Here is a 19,551-nt window from a genome sequence, read left to right on the forward strand (position 1 = left end):
AACAAAAAAATAATTATAGCTAATGATCAAATAGCGGACGGTATCATGTCGTTAAAAGCGTAGTGCAACTAGTTAAATGATCACACGATCCACGAGCTTAGGGTGGACACATACGATCAAGATTAATGAGTGTAATGTTGATAGAATTCTTCTTCTTCTTCTCCATCGCTCCCTCATTGCTGAGGATCGTGACTCCGTTTCAACTTGTCGACTGCCAGCCTCCATCGGTTCCGGTCAGTTGCCTGGTGTAGTGCAGCGCTAAGTGGTCCGCTGGTTTGCTCGGAGATCTGGTCGGACCAACGTTTGGGGCTCCGGTCTCTAGGACGTTTTCCTTCTACTTTTCAATAGAATTCTAAGCATCGTAAAGTACCAAGCAACGCGAAGACCGGCAGGACGGTCTACTGTTCTATGTCCACACACACAGACATTCCTCACAGACGCTAAAAGTATAGTAGTACAAATTTTTTTTGTATGCGGAATTGGGATCATGGCACATAAAATAAAATCATTTCACTGTTGGACCTTTACTTTTCTTGTCCGAAATCTTCTTTAATAATTAAAAATTAATTGATACCTTTTTTACGCCTTGCTCATTTCAATCGTCTTTGCCATCTTCCTTTTCTCTGTCATTCTCTTTTCCCTTTCTTACTGTTTCCTCTCCACGCTCTTCCACACTCTTTTCATACGTTCCATTATTACCAATCATACATGTATGTATATATTTATTATATTTATATTTGGCGGTAGATGCGAACAAAATCATCAATCACTTAAGTAAAGGCTAGTTTCTTTACGCGTACCTATCAATGCTTCGATTCTCACGTGTTCACACAATCTAATCCAATTTGTACAATTGATAAAACAACCAGGTAACTTCTCCATTGAACTCCTCAGGGTCTGTGCCGGTATTTGCGTTGTTGATGTCTGTGAGCTTCGGTGACCATTTATCGCTAGATGAGCAGAAAGCTCGCCCACACTGTAAAAAAATATTTAAAAAAAAGAACGTATATATCGTATTTTCTCTATTGCAAATTAAAATCGACCAAAGCCGCGCGTCGCTATAGAAGTCGAATAACAAAACCGATAGCGTGAATCACACCTTAATACCGATAGAGGATAGCGTGCGACACGCGATACATATTATTTATACGGTAGTCATTCGCGTATTGACGTACTGAAATCGTATCAAAAACTCGAACACTGACTAGTCGTGAATTGAATACCTATCGAAATCATCGAAAATCGATTCACCCAGTCAAGAGATATGAGGTAAAAAACATTAAAAAAACAACAACATACAGTCGAATTGAGAACCTCCTCCTTTTTTGAAGTCGGTTAAAAAAAACAAAGAACCTTATAATCCCTCGATTTTAGACTCTTACTTTGTCTATGTTTACATATCGCGCTAACCCAAGAAAACCCTATAAGTATCATCATATTAAACCATATCATCATCATTCTTTTTCATTCCATCATATTTTTTTTATTGCTTAGATGGGTGGACGAACTCACGGGCAGGGCGGTTGTACCTATCCGTGCAGACTCACAAGAGGTCCTACCATCAGTAAAATTAATAATTATAAAATAAATCATATTAAATATTGCATCACTCAATTCTATTGAGCCAAATCTTTCACATCAGGTCACGTAACTTAGCTCTAGATCGACACACTACTTGCCAATAGGCAGCTTACAAACAGAAGGAGTCTCCTCTATAAGACAATATATTAATACGTGAAGGAAAAACTTTGTATTCCTTTTTACGAAAATTGCGCGGACGGAGGAGTATGAAATTTCCCACACTTATAGAGATTATAGAGAAGAAGTGCACAATGCTAATATTTTTTTAAATAATGCATAAAAGATACATTAAATCAATAAAGAAAACATTACACACACTACATACCGTGTATTTTGACGCACACACGCATGCATACTATTTATTGTCAAACTTTTGTTCTTGACGTCTGTTGTCAAATTGAGAATAGATTAAATATTGTTTGTCTTTGTTAATATTTTTTATAGTGTAGTCTTGGCGAAATTTGTGATTAGAGAAGTATAAAATACAATCATAATAGTGTACAAACTTACAATTCCAATTGATTATAGTCGAATTTCGACTACTGCGGGACCTCTAGTCATATTAAATCTATACTAATATTATAAAGCTGAAGAGTTTGTTTGTTTGAACGCGCTAATCTCTGGAACTACTGGTCCGATCTGAAAAAATCTTTCAGTGTTGCATAGCCAATTTATTGAGGAAGGCTACAGGCTATATAACATCACAGTAAGACCAATACAAGTGGAGCACCAATAAAGAATGTTTCAAAATCTTTTCACTTTTTACTTAAATGAAGTGGGGGGGGGTAAATTTTTGCGATATGCTAAAGTAAGTATTCCACGCGGACGGAGTCGCGGGCAAAAGCTAGTCATATCATATCATCACATTAAATATTGCATCACTCAATTCTATTGAGCCAAATCTTTCACATCAGGTCACGTAACTTAGCTCTAGATCGATACACCACTTGCCAACAGGCGACATACAAACAGAAGGAGTCTCGTCTACTCTATAAGACAATAAAACACATGTCTGTTGACAGTTTTCGACATAATTCCAAACGCAGCTGAACCAATAAATAGCTTATTGAAACAATTTTAATGTCAGAGATACTTAAATCCAACAGTACGAGACGATCGATTGATAAGCCAGCCGCCCGGGGTCAAGGAACTCGCTCAGTATCTGCAATGCTGTCGTAACGATGCTTACTCGGCGTTTTGCTACGCTTTCTCTAGTACGCATTTCGGCAGGATCTACACTCAATCATCAACATTTCAGTGCTTGGGAAGCTGACCACGGTGGCAGGGTTTCGATATCGTCGCTGTGGACTCTGTAGTGCGGAGACAATACCGGACTTCCATACTCCAACACACTTCTCACGATAGTAAAAAAACAGATAAAGGACACTTTTTTAATTTTATTTTTTATTGCTTCGATGGATGAAGAAGCTTACGGCCCACCTAGTGTTGAGTGGTTACCGGAGCCCATAGACATCTACAACGTAAATACCGCCACACACCTTGAGATATGAGTTCTAATTTCTTAGTTTTTAAAGTACAACGGCAGCCCCACCCTACAAACCGGTGAGCATTACTACTGCACGGCAGAAATAGGGCAGTGGTAGCTACCCGTACGACCTCACAAGACGTCCTACCACCAGTAGTACCACTACTACTACCAAATTAATTAGGCAAAACTGAGGCTTTAAGCATCGGTATGAGATTAGCCGATCGCGTGGTGGGCCACTGCGCGAGCCACGTGGCTGGAGCAATACTGTGTATAGTCTACGCGAACTTAAGTCAATAACAAGAATAAGAATCAATTCGGAGATCCACCACCATTCTATTCCCTTTCCAGAATGCATTCTTCTACTTTACTACATTCGAGTCTTTACAACTACAAACAACAGTAATTCAATTCACAAAGAGATTTTTTTATGATTGAGGGATTACTGGTGGCCCTGAGGCCTTTCCAGTTTCACCAGGAAAGTCGGGCGAGCAAAGTCTCAGCCAGGATTTGCTAACAGCTGCCCGAGCGCCTCCAAATGAGACCTCACAGCTCAAGAGTAGCTGCTTCGCGAATGAATCTACTACCGGATCGGAATCGTGACCCGCTGAGAAGATCCGGCGAGAAACTCAGCGGGCTGATGTTTCGGTTAGGTTGCACGTCGAACTCTTTGCCGAGTTCGACGAGTACGGTTACCGGGGTCCCTACTGCAAGGGTTGTTGGATCTGATGGATCCGTAAGGACGTAAGTACGGCCGTAAGTAAGTGTAAGTTACAATTATGCCTTTTAATACGACCCCTTTTCATTCTAAAACAACATTAAATCGTGTAAGAACTGAACACGATCCAATGAGCCGTTAAGAAACGTTCCTTCTAAAAGGACAGTGTTACCGCGTCCTGATTATTTAAACATTAAAAAAAATCAATAGTTTTCATTGACGCATTACATTGCACGCACACGTCATTGTCAATGTGTTAGCTAAAGCACACACACACATAGAAGGACACGCCTACCCTAGAAAGGGCAAATCGTGAAGTCACGACACGGCTTCCCTTTGTGCACCTCTGAACGAGACAGCTGAGTCGGTGTAATGACCTCAATGGTACAAGAATTACGCTGTACAGACGACGGACTGACTAATCTACTTAATACAATCGGACCACGAGTATCCGTCTTTGTTACAAGGAATCTATATATTAATACGTGAAGGAAAAACTTTGTTCCCTTTTTACGAAAATTGCGCGGACGGAGGAGTATGAAATTTTCCACACTTATAGAGAATATAGAGAAGGAGTGCACAATGCTAATATTTTTTTTAAATAATGCATAAAAGATACATTAAATCAATAAAGAAAACATTACACACGCTACATACCATGTATTTGACGCACACACGCATGCATACTATTTATTGTCAAACTTTTGTTCTTGACGTCTTGAGAATAGATTAAATATTGTTTTTGTTACCTAATATTTCTATAGTGTGGTCTTGGCGTAATTTGTGATTATAGAAGTATAATGGTATTTGAAAATAGAATCATAATAGTGTACAGACTTACAATTTCAATTGATTATAGTCGAATTTCGACTACTACGGGACCACTAGTAACTTTTTAAACTACATCAAATTTAGCGATAATGTTGGAGAATTGTAAACATAACTTCATCTATTTACTGGTGGTAGGACCTCTTGTGAGCCCGCGCGGGTAGGTACCACCACCCTGCCTATTTCTGCCGTGAAGCAGTAATGCGTTTCGGTTTTTTTTTTATTGCCTTTGCAGGCAGACGAGCGCACGGCCCGCCTGATGGTAAGTGGTTACCGTCGCCCATGGACTTCAGCAATGCCAGGAGCAGAGCCAAGCCGCTGCTTGAAGTTTGAAGGGTGGGGCAGCCGTTGTAACTGTACTTGAGACCTTAGAACTTATATCTCAAGGTGGGTGACGCATTTACGTTGTGGATGTCTATGGGCTCCAGTAACCACTTAACACCAGGTGGGCTGTGAGCTCGTCCACTTATCTATGCAATAAAAATAAAAAAATAAAAAATATGTCAAAATGGTTCACAATTTGCTCACGTGTGACACCACTGTTTTTGCTTTTTAATACGCTTTTATTAGCTTCAGACCTATGTCTGACCTCCTTCAAAACGTCGGATTAACTCAAAAGGACCGATGACAAATCAATATTAAAAAAAATTTTTTTTTTTCTTTTTTACAATAAAATCATTTTTTCTTACATTATTTTTAATTCAAATTTATTAAAAATATTATAAGTTTTTTTTCTTGCAAATCACTTCACTTCTTTTGTTTTTCCTCTTTCATTAAACTGTTATTTTATTCCGGAGTATTACATTTTTCAACAGATACATTTAATTACAATGATCCAAAATTAGAACTAATTGGAAATACAATCAGTTGATTTATTAGCACTCTGCTGATTAAAATCAAAATATTAGGAAAGTATACACATTTTTAATAATATATTCATAAACGATCTAGATCCGGTAAAGTTCGCAGTTAAATAAAGAGAGGTAAGAGGTATCTAAGAGGTTCAGCTAATGGTAAACGAAGTAAGTAGTAAGTGAGTAAGAAGTAAGTAGTGCGTGAGTAAGAAGTAAGTAGTAAGTGAGTAAGAAGTAAGTAGTGCGTGAGTAAGAAGTAAGTAGTAAGTAAGTAAGAAGTGAGTAGTGCGGGAGTAAGAAGTAAGTAGTAAGTGAGTAAGAAGTAAGTAGTGCGTGAGTAAGTAGTAAGTGAGTAAGAAGTAAGTAGTGCGTGAGTAAGAAGTAAGTAGTAAGTGAGTAAGAAGTAAGTAGTAAATGAGTAAGAAGTAAGTAGTGCGTGAGTAAGAAGTAAGTAGTAAGTGAGTAAGAAGTAAGTAGTGAGTGAGTAAGAAGTAAGTAGTAAATAATTAAGAAGTAAGGCAAAGGGAGTATTGGTTTAGAATTTCTAGAGCACGTGAACTCTGACGTCATTGTTCAATATAGTACGTCGAATGTTTGACAAATTAAAAAGCTATAAATTCCACATTTCTGAACGAACTAAATTGTCCTTGATCGATTGTTTGTTGTTAGATTACTATGGCATTCATTGAATTCCGATCCTTCACAGCACGGAGTACGTTTACAGGCTTCGATTTAACTTAATTAGCAAAGTCGGACATGTGTCTGAAGGTAATCGGAATCTATAAACATCATCATGACGTGATCACCGCCAAACACATTCAGAAATGTTTTCGTAGTCTCAAGTCTCTTGAAAACGAGAAACAGGAATAACCCCTTAGGCTACCAGAGAGGAGGGAAAAATGTCCCCTCAGACTTAGGACGCGTAAATGCTTTGCAGCACCAGATAAGGCACTAGTAACTACGCATGATATTTGCGAGTTTTTTTTTCTTTTCGATTCACAGTACAGCAGTTTCTAAAAGGACCTTTAGTTACAAAACCTTAAGGGAGAATCTTATCTTAAGGAGCCTTAAGAGCCTTAAAGAGCGTTAAGTGAGGAACTTAAGAGAGGAATCTTGAAGAGAGCATTTCAAAATTAAATTATCGTTCGTTTAGGTTCGTAAAGGTTACAATTTATACGCCTTAACACTTTTTTTTATTCCCTTTGCAGTAGGCAGACGAGCATACGTCCCACCTGATGGTAAGTGGTTACCGACGCTCATGGTCGTCAGCAATGCCAGAGGCAGAGCCAAGCCGCTGTCTACCGCAAATCTACGACGTAAATGGGCCACCCAACTTGAGATATAAGTTCTAAGGTCTCAGTATAGTTACAACGGCTGCTCAACCCTTCAAGCCGAAACGCATTACTGCTTCACGGCAGAAATAGGCGGGATGGAGGTACCTACCCGCGCGGACTCACAAGAGGTCCTGCCACCAGTGAAACGCCTGAAAATGGAACGTTCATTTATAGTGGAGGTTGGAAACGCACTGTCGAAGAGCGCAGTGATTTCAGAGAATATGGGTGAACTCTGCTACGGTGGCGGGAGGTTTGATGATAAAAAGGAGATGAAGGATCATCTCGAATGTATTTTTTTATTGCTTTTATGAGTGGGCGAGCTCACAGCCCACCTGAAGTTAAGTGGTTACTGGAGCCCATAGACATCTACAACGTAAATGCCGCCACTAACCTTGAGATATGAGTTCTAAGGTCTCAATTCTAGTTACAACGGCTGCCCCACCCTTAAACCGAAACGCATTACTGCTTCCCGGCAAAAATAGGCAGGGTGGTGGTACCTACCCGCGCGAACTCACAAGAGGTCCTACCACCAGTAACATAATTCATCTATTGCATTGGCGGGTGAATGAGCTGGCTAGAGATCACGGATAACCTGGTGTGAAGCGGTCACCGGATCTTATACATCACAACCTAAATACGGCAACTTTTCCACGGGTAAGTATTACCGATATTCCTATTCCTGGCTCAAAGCAGTCATAAAGTCCAGTTCGAAAGTTGATACAGCAGATAAATACGTTTGAGCCTTCGACCTCAAGCCTCAAAGTGGGTAGCTCCATTCGCATTATCATGTCTATAAGCTTTAGTAATCCTTTTAAGACCGGGCAGGGAAGTTTCTCATCCACTCAAATGTACTGAAAGAGAACACACCATGAATAATTCAGAATAGAACAGTGTCGGAAGTTATGGATAAGTTAATCGTGAATAATGAAAAATACGATCTCTTCTTCTTTTTCTCCACCTTATCTCACTAGGTGGGGTCGGCACAGCTAATTTTTCTCTTCCATTCTCTTCTATCAGCCGTCATCTCAACACTCACTCCTCTCTCTGTCTCATATCGTCATTCACACACTCCATCCATGTCTTCTTCGGTCGACCTCTTCCTCCTCTACCTTGCACTACCATTTCCATACATCTCCTCCATGAAAAATACGATCTGTTTACTTTTAATTAAGCACATAGGATATGCATTCTAACGTAGTGGTAAGTGACATGGTCACTACACAAGGGGGTCGCGGGTTCGAATCCCGCCAAGGGAAGATATTTGTATGATAAATATAAATGTCTTTTCCAGGGTAATGGATGTATATTAAATATATGTATGTGTATAATAAAAATCTTACATTTATTTCCGTTATCTGGTACCTGTAACACAAGTTCTTTACGGACTTATCACGGGACCAGTTAACGTGGCGTGACTGTTATTAAATATTTATTTATTTATTCTTTATTGAAAAGCATTACGTTTTGAGAAACGTCCTTGCGCCCGACAGAGTCAATAACTAATGACCATAAGGAAACTATTTATTTTATAATGAGGACTGTGCTTCTTTTCCCGCGCATGGAATTTGTTTTTTTTGCAGGCATGACCGTAGTGTTCGAGAAATCTATATATTAATACGTGAAGCAAAAACTTTGTATCCCTTTTTACGAAAATTGCGCGGACGGAGGAGTATGAAATTTTCCACACTTATAGAGAATACAGAGAAGAAGTGCACAATGCTAATATTTTTTTAAAATAATGCATAAAAGATACACTAAATCAATAAAGAAAACATTACACACACTACATACCATGTATTTGACGCACACACGCATGCATACTATTTATTGTCAAACTTTTGTTCTTGACGTCTGTTGTCAAATTGAGAATAAATATTGTTTGTCTTTGTTAATATTTTTTATAGTGTAGTCTTGGTGAAATTTGTGAAGTATAAAATACCATCATAATAGTGTACAAACTTACAATTCCAATTAATTATAGTCGAATGTCGACTACTGCGGGACCTCTAGTTCTAATAAAAACGCCGAAATTATGACTGCAATCTACTTCGAGGCCATCAGAGCCAAATTTTGAAGTGACAAAATTATAAAACAAGCTAATCTTACAAACTACGATGCATATTTATACAGAAAATCCAACAAACAGATATAGATTAATATCGATCGTTTAACTGTAGCCAAAGTAGTAAAGTCGTCGTGGCCTACAGGATAAGACGTCCGGTGCATTCGTCGATGCACCGGTGTTCGAATCCCGCAGGCGGGTACCAATTTTTCTAATGAAATACGTACTTAACAATTATTCACGTAATTACTGGTGGTAGGACCTCTTGTGAGTCCGCACGGGTAGGTACCACCGCCCCGCCTATTTCTGCCGTGAAGCAGTAATGCGTTTCGGTTTGAAGGGTGGGGCAGCCGTTGTAACTATACTGAGACCTTAGAACTTCTATCTCAAGGTGTGTGGCGCATTTACGTTGTAGATGTCTATGGGTTCCAGTAACCACTTAACACCAAATAGGCTGCGAGCTCGTCCACACATCTAAGCAATAAAAAAAAAAACAGAGATAGATTAATATCGATCGTTCTAGCCAAATGTTATACTTATCACTGTCCCTTGACCCGATCGATCCAGGTGACTTACGAGCTTCCGATGACCTCACGCCTAAAACTGGGTCACTGATGTAACGATATTTTAACACATTATTTTTGAAGCCCCACATTAACATTGTGCTAATCACGCTGCCAAAGACGATGTCTAAATTACGAATGTTTGATTTTTTTTTCCTACCTAAGCTGATAGCCTTGAGAGGCTATTTCAGCGGAACCTTAACTAGTAGGTGAGCTCACAGGGCTCAAACCTGACGACGTTGCTAACACGAACCCTAGCAAGAGCCGTGCTTCGCAGAATCTACCACCGGATCGGAAACGCGACCCACTGAGAAGATCCGGCGAGAAACTCAGTGGGCTGTGTCTGAGGGTTAATTTACTCGTCGAGCCCTTCGTCGCAAGCGACGGGTTCGACGAGAACGATGACCGGTGCTTGAGGTACCTAAAAGCACCGTTAGTGGATCGGGAGGATCCGGAATGACGTATTTGGGGCGACGTCGACTGCTTTCCATTCTGTCCGCAGGATCGGGAATGTAGTTACCGGCGGCCACGATGAGAGGGTTCTCGTGTCGTGCCGCTTTATCGAAGTGGAACAAGTTTGAATTTCGAACGAACATTTATTTATAAAGGCGAACATTGAGGCAATCGATTGATCGTTTAATAATATTGACCCGCTTCCAGTATTCTGTGCAAACAATTTATATCGGCTCTTACAATTTACATAAGAAATGGTATGTCGGTACGGGTCGGTACCACCGTCCGGACTATTTCTGTCAAAGCGCTATAGCTCGATTCGTTAATTCAATCAATATATTGATGAGTGACAGGCTGTTTTGTTTAAGCGACATTTTTGCAACTTTACAGGAGAGCGAATAAAAGTTTAAAATTTGGCAAAAAAAAATCAAAACAAAAAAACTTGTTCAGCTATTTGAATCGTGAAAGCTCACTTAAAAACATCGAACCGTTGATGCTAATACCAAACAAAATGGACCTTTAATCACAAAAATAAATGCCGTATTAAGAGCGAAATGGCGCTAAAACTAACCTTTCACTCCTCGATAAGTTTATTTGCGAGTATGCTCATTTTTCTTACTTTTCAAAATTGATTCGGGTTAATATCAAAAGTTCTGGCTCTAGTTTTGTAGCATCACAGCGTAAATTCCACGAAGCACCTCGAGATCCTCTTCCTTCAGTAGATCGCTCATTGCTGAGCAACATGATGCGCGCGCCTGTGACCTTTTTTTGTAATTTGTAGCCACTCATGTCGGTCAGTGGCACAGTGAAATGCGTGACCCAGTCTCATGTCCAGACACTTGGTCACTCCATCATTTTCGGCTCCGACCTCTGGATCGCCTTCCATCCACTTTACCCGTCACTGTGAGTCTCTCCAGGTTCTCAGAGGGTTACCTCAAGATATCCAAGTTCCAATTCCGCTTCGAACAAAAGTGCTCCATGAAGGTCACGACCCCCATCACTGAGGACGGCTGCCCCACGATTCATATCGCAGTTCATCAGTGCTTGACAGCAGCAATAGGCGGTGGTGGTTAACCATGCGTGTGTGCTTGGAACACACCCTGTTAGCCCACTGAGTTTCTCGCCGTATCTTCTCAGTGGGTCACGTTTCCGATCCGGCGGTCGATTCTGCGAAGCACGGCTCTTGCTAGGGTTCGTGCTAGCAACGTCGTCAGGTTTGAGCCCCGTGAGCTCACCTACTAGTTAAGGTTACGCTGAAATAGCCCCTCAAGGCTATCAGCTTAGGTAGAAAAAACTAAAGAAAACCCTGTCAATCGATAAGTACAACGACAACTCCCAACCCCGCCTTCCATCCCCCGAAATTAACAAGAAACTGTTGCATTAGCCAGATTGTTTGCTCGGACGGACCACACGTATGCTAATTTCTATAGCCCTGTGGATACATTACATAAACTAACTCAAAACCCATCTCATGGTCGAAGTCTACAGATATCACAGCACAAATGTCACAGCTTCGCGGTATCAACGCCCAGAATGGTACCCAAATCTAGGAGTTTGGTATTAGAGCTGAGCATCAAAAAGGGAATGATTTTTTATTTATTGCTTAGATGGGTGGAGGAGATCACAGCCCACCTGATGGTAAGTGGTTACTGGAGCCCATAGACATCTACGACGTAAATGCGCCATATAATTTCTAAGGTCTCCAGTATAGTTACAAGGGCTGCCCCACCCTACAAACCGAAACGCATTACTGCTTCACGGCAGAAATAGGTGGTACCCACCCGCGCGGACATTGATGGGCATTGATTACACGATGTCTTTATTCCTCCGTCTTGTTGGCCTGTTTCGATAATAACACTCGATGAGAGCCTAACCATCGATAATGGCACTTGTTTTACATACATACAATAATAATCATACAATCTTATCTCGCGATATCTAAACGAGTATTAAAACGGTATTTGAATAGGAATGATAAGAGACAATGACAATTTAAATGACAAGATAAAGCAATCAATTTGGTGTACAACAATGTGTGCTTTGCTCTCATAAACGACACATGGTACTACTTGTGGTAGGACCTCTTCTGAGTCCGCGCGGGTAGGTGCCTATTTCTGCCGTGAAGTAGTAATGCGTTTCGGTCTGAAGGGCGGGGCAGCCGTTGTAACTCTACTGAGACCTTGGAACTGATATCTCAGGGTGGGTGGCGCATTTACGTCGTAGATATCTATGGGCTCCAGTAACCGCTTAACACCAGGTGGGCTGTGAGCTCGTCCATTCAGCTAAACAATAAAAAAAAAATCCTGGGATCCTGAGGTCATAATCAGAAATCCATACATAGAAATAAAATTTAAGTATCCTTTGTAATATGAAAATAACATTACAAACTACATATCATATACTATAGAAGTTGTCTCTGAGCTAGTCTCCAAGCTGACACACGACTTTTTTTTTATTGCATAGATCACAGCCCACCTGGGGTTAAGTGGTTACTGGAGCCCATAGACATCTACAGATTAAACCGCCACCCACCTTGAGATATGACTTCTTAGGTCTCAATTTTTGCAGTACAACGGCTGCCCCACTCTTCAAACCGAAACGCGTTACTGCTTCACGGCAGAAATAGGCGGGGTGGTAGTACCTACCCGTGTGGACTCACAAGAGGTCCTACCACCAGTTATAGCAACTAGTGACAGTCTCAACAAGACGAGCAAACTTAAAATAAATCCTGCATCATTGTACATAAATAAGCCGGTCTCACAAATCAGAGTTAAGGCAAGGCCGTTATCGCCCACGGTACTAAAACCATTTAAGGCTGCGCACACACCGCCCTTGAAGCGGGCGCGTGTGGGTATCGCCTTATGACGTGGCTGGCAACGAATTAATTCCTTTGTGTGCGCAATCGCTTCTGCGATTCTAGACATCACCATTATTCGCTTTGCTGCTGTCCAACTACCAGCCTTTTTTTTCATAGACGGGTGGACGAGCTCACAGCCCACCTGGTGTTAATGGTTACCGGAACCCATAGGCATCTACAACGTAAATGCCGTCACCCACCTTGACATATAAGTTCTAAGGTCTGAGTATAGTTACAGCGGCTGCCCCCCTTTCAAACCAAAACGTATTACTGCTTCACGGCAGAATTAGGCAGGTTGGTGGTACCAGGCGGACTCACAAGAGGTCCTACCACCAGTTAAATTAACGCTACATAAAAAAAAACGGCAGCACATAATTAGTAATAGAATGGAAACAATAAAAAATACAATTGTTTTCGAAAGAGAAACAGTCTCCAATGCAGGTACGTACGTAATTACATTAATTAATCACAGACTAGTTTTTAATGAAATCGGATAGTTCAGAGATGCGGGGCACCTCTCGAACATCAGTCCACGGTTCGTTTAATACGTAATGCAATTAAAAAGTTGTATAATAACCGTAATTATTTGACTGTACGCAGCGAGAGCGAATCCCCACGCTGAGCTAAGCGCCCTCACTTTCATTTAAATCTGTATTTTTAGATTACTTTTTATCTATATTATTAATACGTGAAGCAAAAACTTTGTATCCCTTTTTACGAAAATTGCGCGGACGGAAGAGTATGAAATTTTTCACACTTATAGAGAATATAGAGAAGAAGTGCACAATGCTAATATTTTTTTTTTAAATAATACATGAAAGATACATTAAATCAATAAAGAAAACATTACACACACTACATACCATGTATTTGACGCACACACGCATGCATACTATTTATTGTCAAACTTTTGTTCTTGACGTCTGTTGTCAAATTGAGAATAGATTAAATATTGTTTGTCTTTATTAATATTTTTTTATAGTGTAGCCTTGGCGGAATTTGTGATTATAGAAGTATAAAATACAATCATTATTATGATTGTGAACAAACTTACAATTCCAATTAATTATAGTCGAATTTCGACTACTGCTGGACCTCTAGTTAATCTAACTAGCTGACCCGGTAGACTTCGTAGTGCCTCAATCGATAAATAAGATCCGTCCGCCGGTGAACACATCAAAGGAAAAACAAAATTGTTATTTTTATTTAATTTCGAGCATTTTCATATTTATCTCTCTTTTAAACCTTCTCTGAACTTCCACGAATAATTCAAGACCAAAATTAGCCAAATCGGTCCAGCCGTTCTCGAGTTTTAGCGAGACTAACGAACAGCAATTCATTTTTATATAATAATACTAGCGACCCGCCCTCGCTTCGCTTCGGAAACATTAAAACACACATGAAACCAAAAAAAAAAAAATAAAAAAAAATAAAAAAAAAGTAGCCTATGTTCATCAGGCACAATGTCGGCTTCTAATGGAAAAAGAATTTTTCAAATCGGTCCAGTAGTTTCGGAGCCTATTCGAAACAAACAAACAAACAAATCTTTCCTCTTTATAATATTAGTATAAGTATAGAAGTATAGATATAGAAGAGTATTGATCTAATAATAGCAAACGTGTACTTAAACTCAACCTTCACCTAGGCCGTTAATGTTAATCCATTGCCGACTATACTCGAATTATGAATTAAGAAGCTACGAATATTATTATTATTTATGATTGAAGGATTACTGGTGGCCCGGAGGCCTTTCCAGTTTCACCAGGACAGGTGGGCGAGCAAAGGCTCAGCCAGGAGGGGCGAGATTTGCTAACAGCTGCCCGAGAGCCTCCGAAGGAGACCTAACAACTCAAGAGCAGCTGCTTCGCGAATGAATCTACTACCGGATCGGAATCGCGCCCCGCTGAGAAGATCCGGCGAGAAACTTAGCGAGCTGATGCATGGGTTAGGTTAGACACGTCGACCTCTTTGTCGAGTTCGACGAGTATGGTTACCGGGGTCCCTAAGCCTGCTCCTAGTGTTAGGGCTGAAGGCGTCTAATGCAAAGGTTACTGGATCTGATGGATCCGTAAGGACGTGTCTAGGGCGTCGACGGTGACTGGCTCCTGCGTGATCAGGATGAAATCTATACTTATATATAAATCTACAGTGGTTTTTACGGATGTTCCGTTATAACTACTGAACCGTGCATCCGATTGACTTGAAACTTGATGTCCATGTAGAAAATACGTGTACTTAATGGATAGGCTAATATTAGACTCCCTACACCAGTTGCGGGGGCGTTAATGATGAGAATCTTTGTGGGGGTGAGAAATAAAAATGTTAATTTTAAATGCCCAGCGAAGCGGACGGGTACAGACGGGTAGATAACTAGCTATAATTATTTGATCGGGCCGTTGGTTAATGACCCCGATTATCATAACAATGTTCAGAGTCAATTCCCAGTCGGTGTCTTTATCGAAAATATTTGATATGCGTCGGTGAATGACTACAATCAGCCGGCCTTAAGGTAATAAAACATCCTAGTTTAGACGCCATTTTTTATTTTTTTCATTTTTAGTGCTTGCATGAATGGACTAGCTCACAGCCCACTTGGTTTTAAGTGGTTACTGGAGCCCATAGACAACGTAAATGCACAACCCACCTTGAGATATAAGTTCTAAGTTCTCAGTATAGTTACAACGGCTGCTCAACCCTTCAAGCCGAAACGCATTACTGCTTCACGGCAGAAATAGGCGGGGCGGTGGTACCTACCCGTACGGACTCACAAGAGGTCCTACCACCAGTGAAACGCCTGAAAGTGTAACGTTCATTTATAATGGAGTACGTGTATTCCTGACGAGAGTTGACCAAGTGATCTAGCTAGTTCAGTGTGCTTAGTGCGAGTTTCTTAACGTTCTCGATAGCGTAAAAGTTAACCCAATTTTGTATACAATTGGAACAGCGCCCCTAGCGGCAAACGTACGCAAACTATCCCATTCCATACAAATATGAGCTAACTTTTACGCTATCGAGAAAGTTAAAAAACTCGCACTACGCACACCGTTCTCGTGTAATTCGTAACTGGAGCCTCTAGATCGTCACAAACAACTGCGTACGCATATTATCTCCACCCACAACAAAAACAAAACAAAAAAACTAGGTAGGTAATATGCCTATTTATATACCTATTAATCGCGTATCCTAATTCATTGATTTGTCACAGCGGCTGTTTATATATATGTAATAGTGATGTGGCGCATGTCCAAATTAGGTAATATTTCAACGTAATGAACATTTTCCAAATAAGATATGACCTAAAGGTCTTTGTCACCAGGTCACAAAATTAAAAAAAAAAAAAAAAGGTAAGTAATATTTTTTTATGAATCAGTCGACTCAACAACAGACACATTCCTGTTAATTACGACACTGGCGTATGCTTCGTTCTTTATGTGTGACGTCATCCGATATTACCTCCGTGAAGTTAAGATAACATGAATCATAAATATTTCTTTATCTGGCTGAGCGGATTTACAAAGGACCAACCGGGTGGGAGGACGTTCTTGGAGCTCATAAGCATCATAATGCTCCTCACATAAAAATCTTAAAAACTGAAACGAATTGAATATCTTACCTCTTTTTTTTCATACTTAAGCTGATAGCCTTGAAAGGCTATTTCAGCGTAACAGTAGGTGAGCTCACGGGGCTCAAACCTGACGACGATGCTAACACGAACCTTGGCAAGACCCGTACTTCGCAGAATCTACCACCGGATCGGAAACGCGACCCACTGAGAAGATCCGGCGAGAAACTCAGTGGGCTGTGTCTGTGGGTTAATTTACTCGCCGAGCCCTTCGTCGCAAGCGACGGGTTCGACGAGAACGATGACCGGTGCTTGAGGTACCTAAAATCACCGTTAGTGCATCGGGAGGATAAATCTAGTAAACTGATGATCCCTACATTGAATATGAAATCCACACCTACTTCAATTATTATTTTCATATTTCAAAAATGTTGTTAGGCCAATTAAATACAAATTGCTTATATATCTTTTGAGAATTTCTTATAACAGACCCTGACATGAAATAAATAGTAATAATTGAAACTTAACATAATATATACAAATAAATTGAGTATTCCTAATAATTTAGCCACACACTTTTCATTACTGTCCCCAATATATATATATTTTTAAACTATATATTTTAACATTTAGAATAATTAAGTAATTCATTCTATTTTTTATCCACTAATTAGTGCTCATGGCTGCTGGGCCTGAGAGTTGTGGGTGTTATTTCCATATCTGGCAAACATTAACATGATGAACAAGTTTTAGCTATGGGTGTTTAATATCTCAATACGAGTATAATTAAACATATCAACGCTTGAAAGGCAAACGTGACTAAGCGACAATGCGTGAACTTTACAGTAGACTAATTTAAAGTTGAAATACCTGAAAACGAAATTTATTTTAAATCTAGCTGTAGTAGAATCTAACTAGTAGCTGTAGGATTGAAATGATCCTAATAAACCTAGAAATATTTTTTTTTTGCACATCGAATATGGTTATTGCCTATCATTTATGTACAATGCAGTTATTGTCGCTTAGTCACGTTTGCCTTTCAAGCGTCGATATCGTCTTCTCGCATTAAAACTGTATAATCTCAAAACTTACTAATTTTACAGGAGAGTGTTTTAAAGGTTTAACAGGTAATATTTTTGATATTAATCATATTTGCAACATTTTTTTTTACCAGTTACATTATCTGTGTATTAAAGTAAGATAAAATTATTTATTAATTTTGTTAATAGTACTTAAAGTATAGGTAAACTCAAAAAAAAACTATGCTGTTTTGAAAGCATTTATGGGAAAAATACTGGTGATACCAAATTGTTAAGGATCTCTAATTCCCCCTCCAACCAAGTTTTTATTCTCGCCCACTACCAAGCTTCACTTCATGGAGCGATCGCGAACGCATATACATCTTTAACGATTACATTATCTACTACACTCATATTGCACTTCATTATTATTTGTTCTTCAGTTTTTATCTTTTAATAAGCCTGTAAATACGAGCCAAATCTTTTCATTGAAGAGAACAACAAGACATCCAGCAAGGAACAGGCATTTAGGCATACTAACACAATTTCAAATATTTTTGGAAACTGTACACTTTTAATGTGAAAAGTCGATATATGTTGCAGGAAATCATAGATAGTGACAAACATTGCAGATGATAGTGTGTGACTTATCCCAATTATTTTATTTCAAATAAACTGTAACAATTTTATGTCTCATTTGCATGATACTCTGTTGTGCTGTGTTCGAAATATCATCTAGTATCAATATTTATTGTGTTTTCATCCTAAGACCATAAAAAGGTAATTGTTTTACTACGCAAATACTAAGTAACTTGAAATTTTTTTTTTCAAATTTTAAAATAATAGAATGTAAACAAACACGTTAATCATTATTATCATTATTTACACAATTCCAAGGCCCGGTACTGCGGTTAAACGGAGAGCGTTACGCGTTTATGATCTCGCGATTTCACACAAATAATGCTAGAAAAACTTCGGGCCACGGGAAAACCGCTTCCTCGCACTCTTAAGGTCGACACAAACGGAACTCACTTATTATTTACGCCACAACAAACATTCGCGAACAGTTCACGCGTAAAATATTTAAAAAAAAAATACCCTGACATTTCAAACCAGATTTTAGACGATGTTTACATTAGGAATACAATATGGATTAAATGGACGTTGGATCTGTTGATTTCTGTTTTAATTAGATTGTAAAGTTAACACTCACCAGCAATTGAGCTTCTTTATCGCCGATAAATCCGACTGCTTCGATCGAGCGATCACCATCTCCTCAGTTAAACGAGCCATCATCACAGCACTAGATCACAATTTAAAACAAACACAGGCTTTGTTATGTATTTGCGGTAAATTCTTCGCGGAACATCGTGCTGTACGCGGCACTGCAATATAAAAAAGTTACGTAGAAAATTCTGACAAATAATGAACAAATAACAATCGACAAACTCCCTCGCGCACGTCTCGTTTTCTGATTCCAATTTCCAAATTATACTTCATTGACGTTCATATTTCATAAACTTTATAGACGTTGACATTGACGTTAATGTTTGTCTTTTGACAATGACAGTATATGGAGGTTTTGCACAGATCACCTTTTGCGTAGTGCCTTGACGGCACTAATGCACATGCACCAAATTGATATATTTAAACAGACATATTAAATAGGTGAAGTATTCTCAGTGGGTCGTGTTTCCGATCCGGTAGTAAGTTCTGCGAAGCACTTCTCTTGTTATATAAATCTTCCTCTCCTTTTTTTAGTATGATAATCACTATGACAATTCGCTTCTGGCGATGTCATTATTGCTAGCGTCAAGTTCGCTTATTATTAAATGCATATACATTACCTACCACTCACCATCAGGTGGGCCGTATGCTTGTCTGCTTATAAGGGCAATAAAAAAAATGTTATGTATATGAAAAATAGAAGCGAAATGAGTTAACTTGTTGAATATGTGACTTTGATCAATCGGAACGAAATTGAATGAAATAAGATGAGATGAAATAAAATCTATTGAGCCTTTAGTGGTTTTGCTCAGAGACTTTTTCAAGGGGCTTTTAGGAAAACTTGAAAAGCTACGTCCGGCAGCTTTGTTTCGTTTTTCCACATTTTTGCACTTTCACAAATGCTAAACAGATAATAAAACGTTGTTCTTACACATATAAACCAGAAGAAACACTACATTATTGAAATAAAACAATTCTTAAAACTTCGCTACTCGTGTTCTCGCTAT

General features: G+C 39.4%; 1 protein-coding gene across 2 annotated transcripts in view; it reads right to left on the bottom strand.

The window, feature by feature from the left end:
* LOC101736762 (uncharacterized protein F09G8.5) overlaps window positions 1-18,827 on the bottom strand; it is a 49,513-nt gene extending 30,686 nt beyond the window's left edge. For both annotated transcript variants that reach the window (XM_038015546.2, XM_012690882.4), the window contains exon 1: window positions 18,531-18,827. In XM_038015546.2, the coding sequence (XP_037871474.1) occupies window positions 18,531-18,613 (83 nt within the window). In that variant the 5' untranslated portion in view covers window positions 18,614-18,827. The remainder of the gene's footprint in view (window positions 1-18,530) is intronic.
* Window positions 18,828-19,551: the final 724 nt, after the last annotated feature.

Source organism: Bombyx mori, chromosome 2 (genome assembly GCF_030269925.1).
Source record: "Bombyx mori chromosome 2, ASM3026992v2".
Lineage (NCBI taxonomy): Eukaryota > Metazoa > Arthropoda > Insecta > Lepidoptera > Bombycidae > Bombyx > Bombyx mori.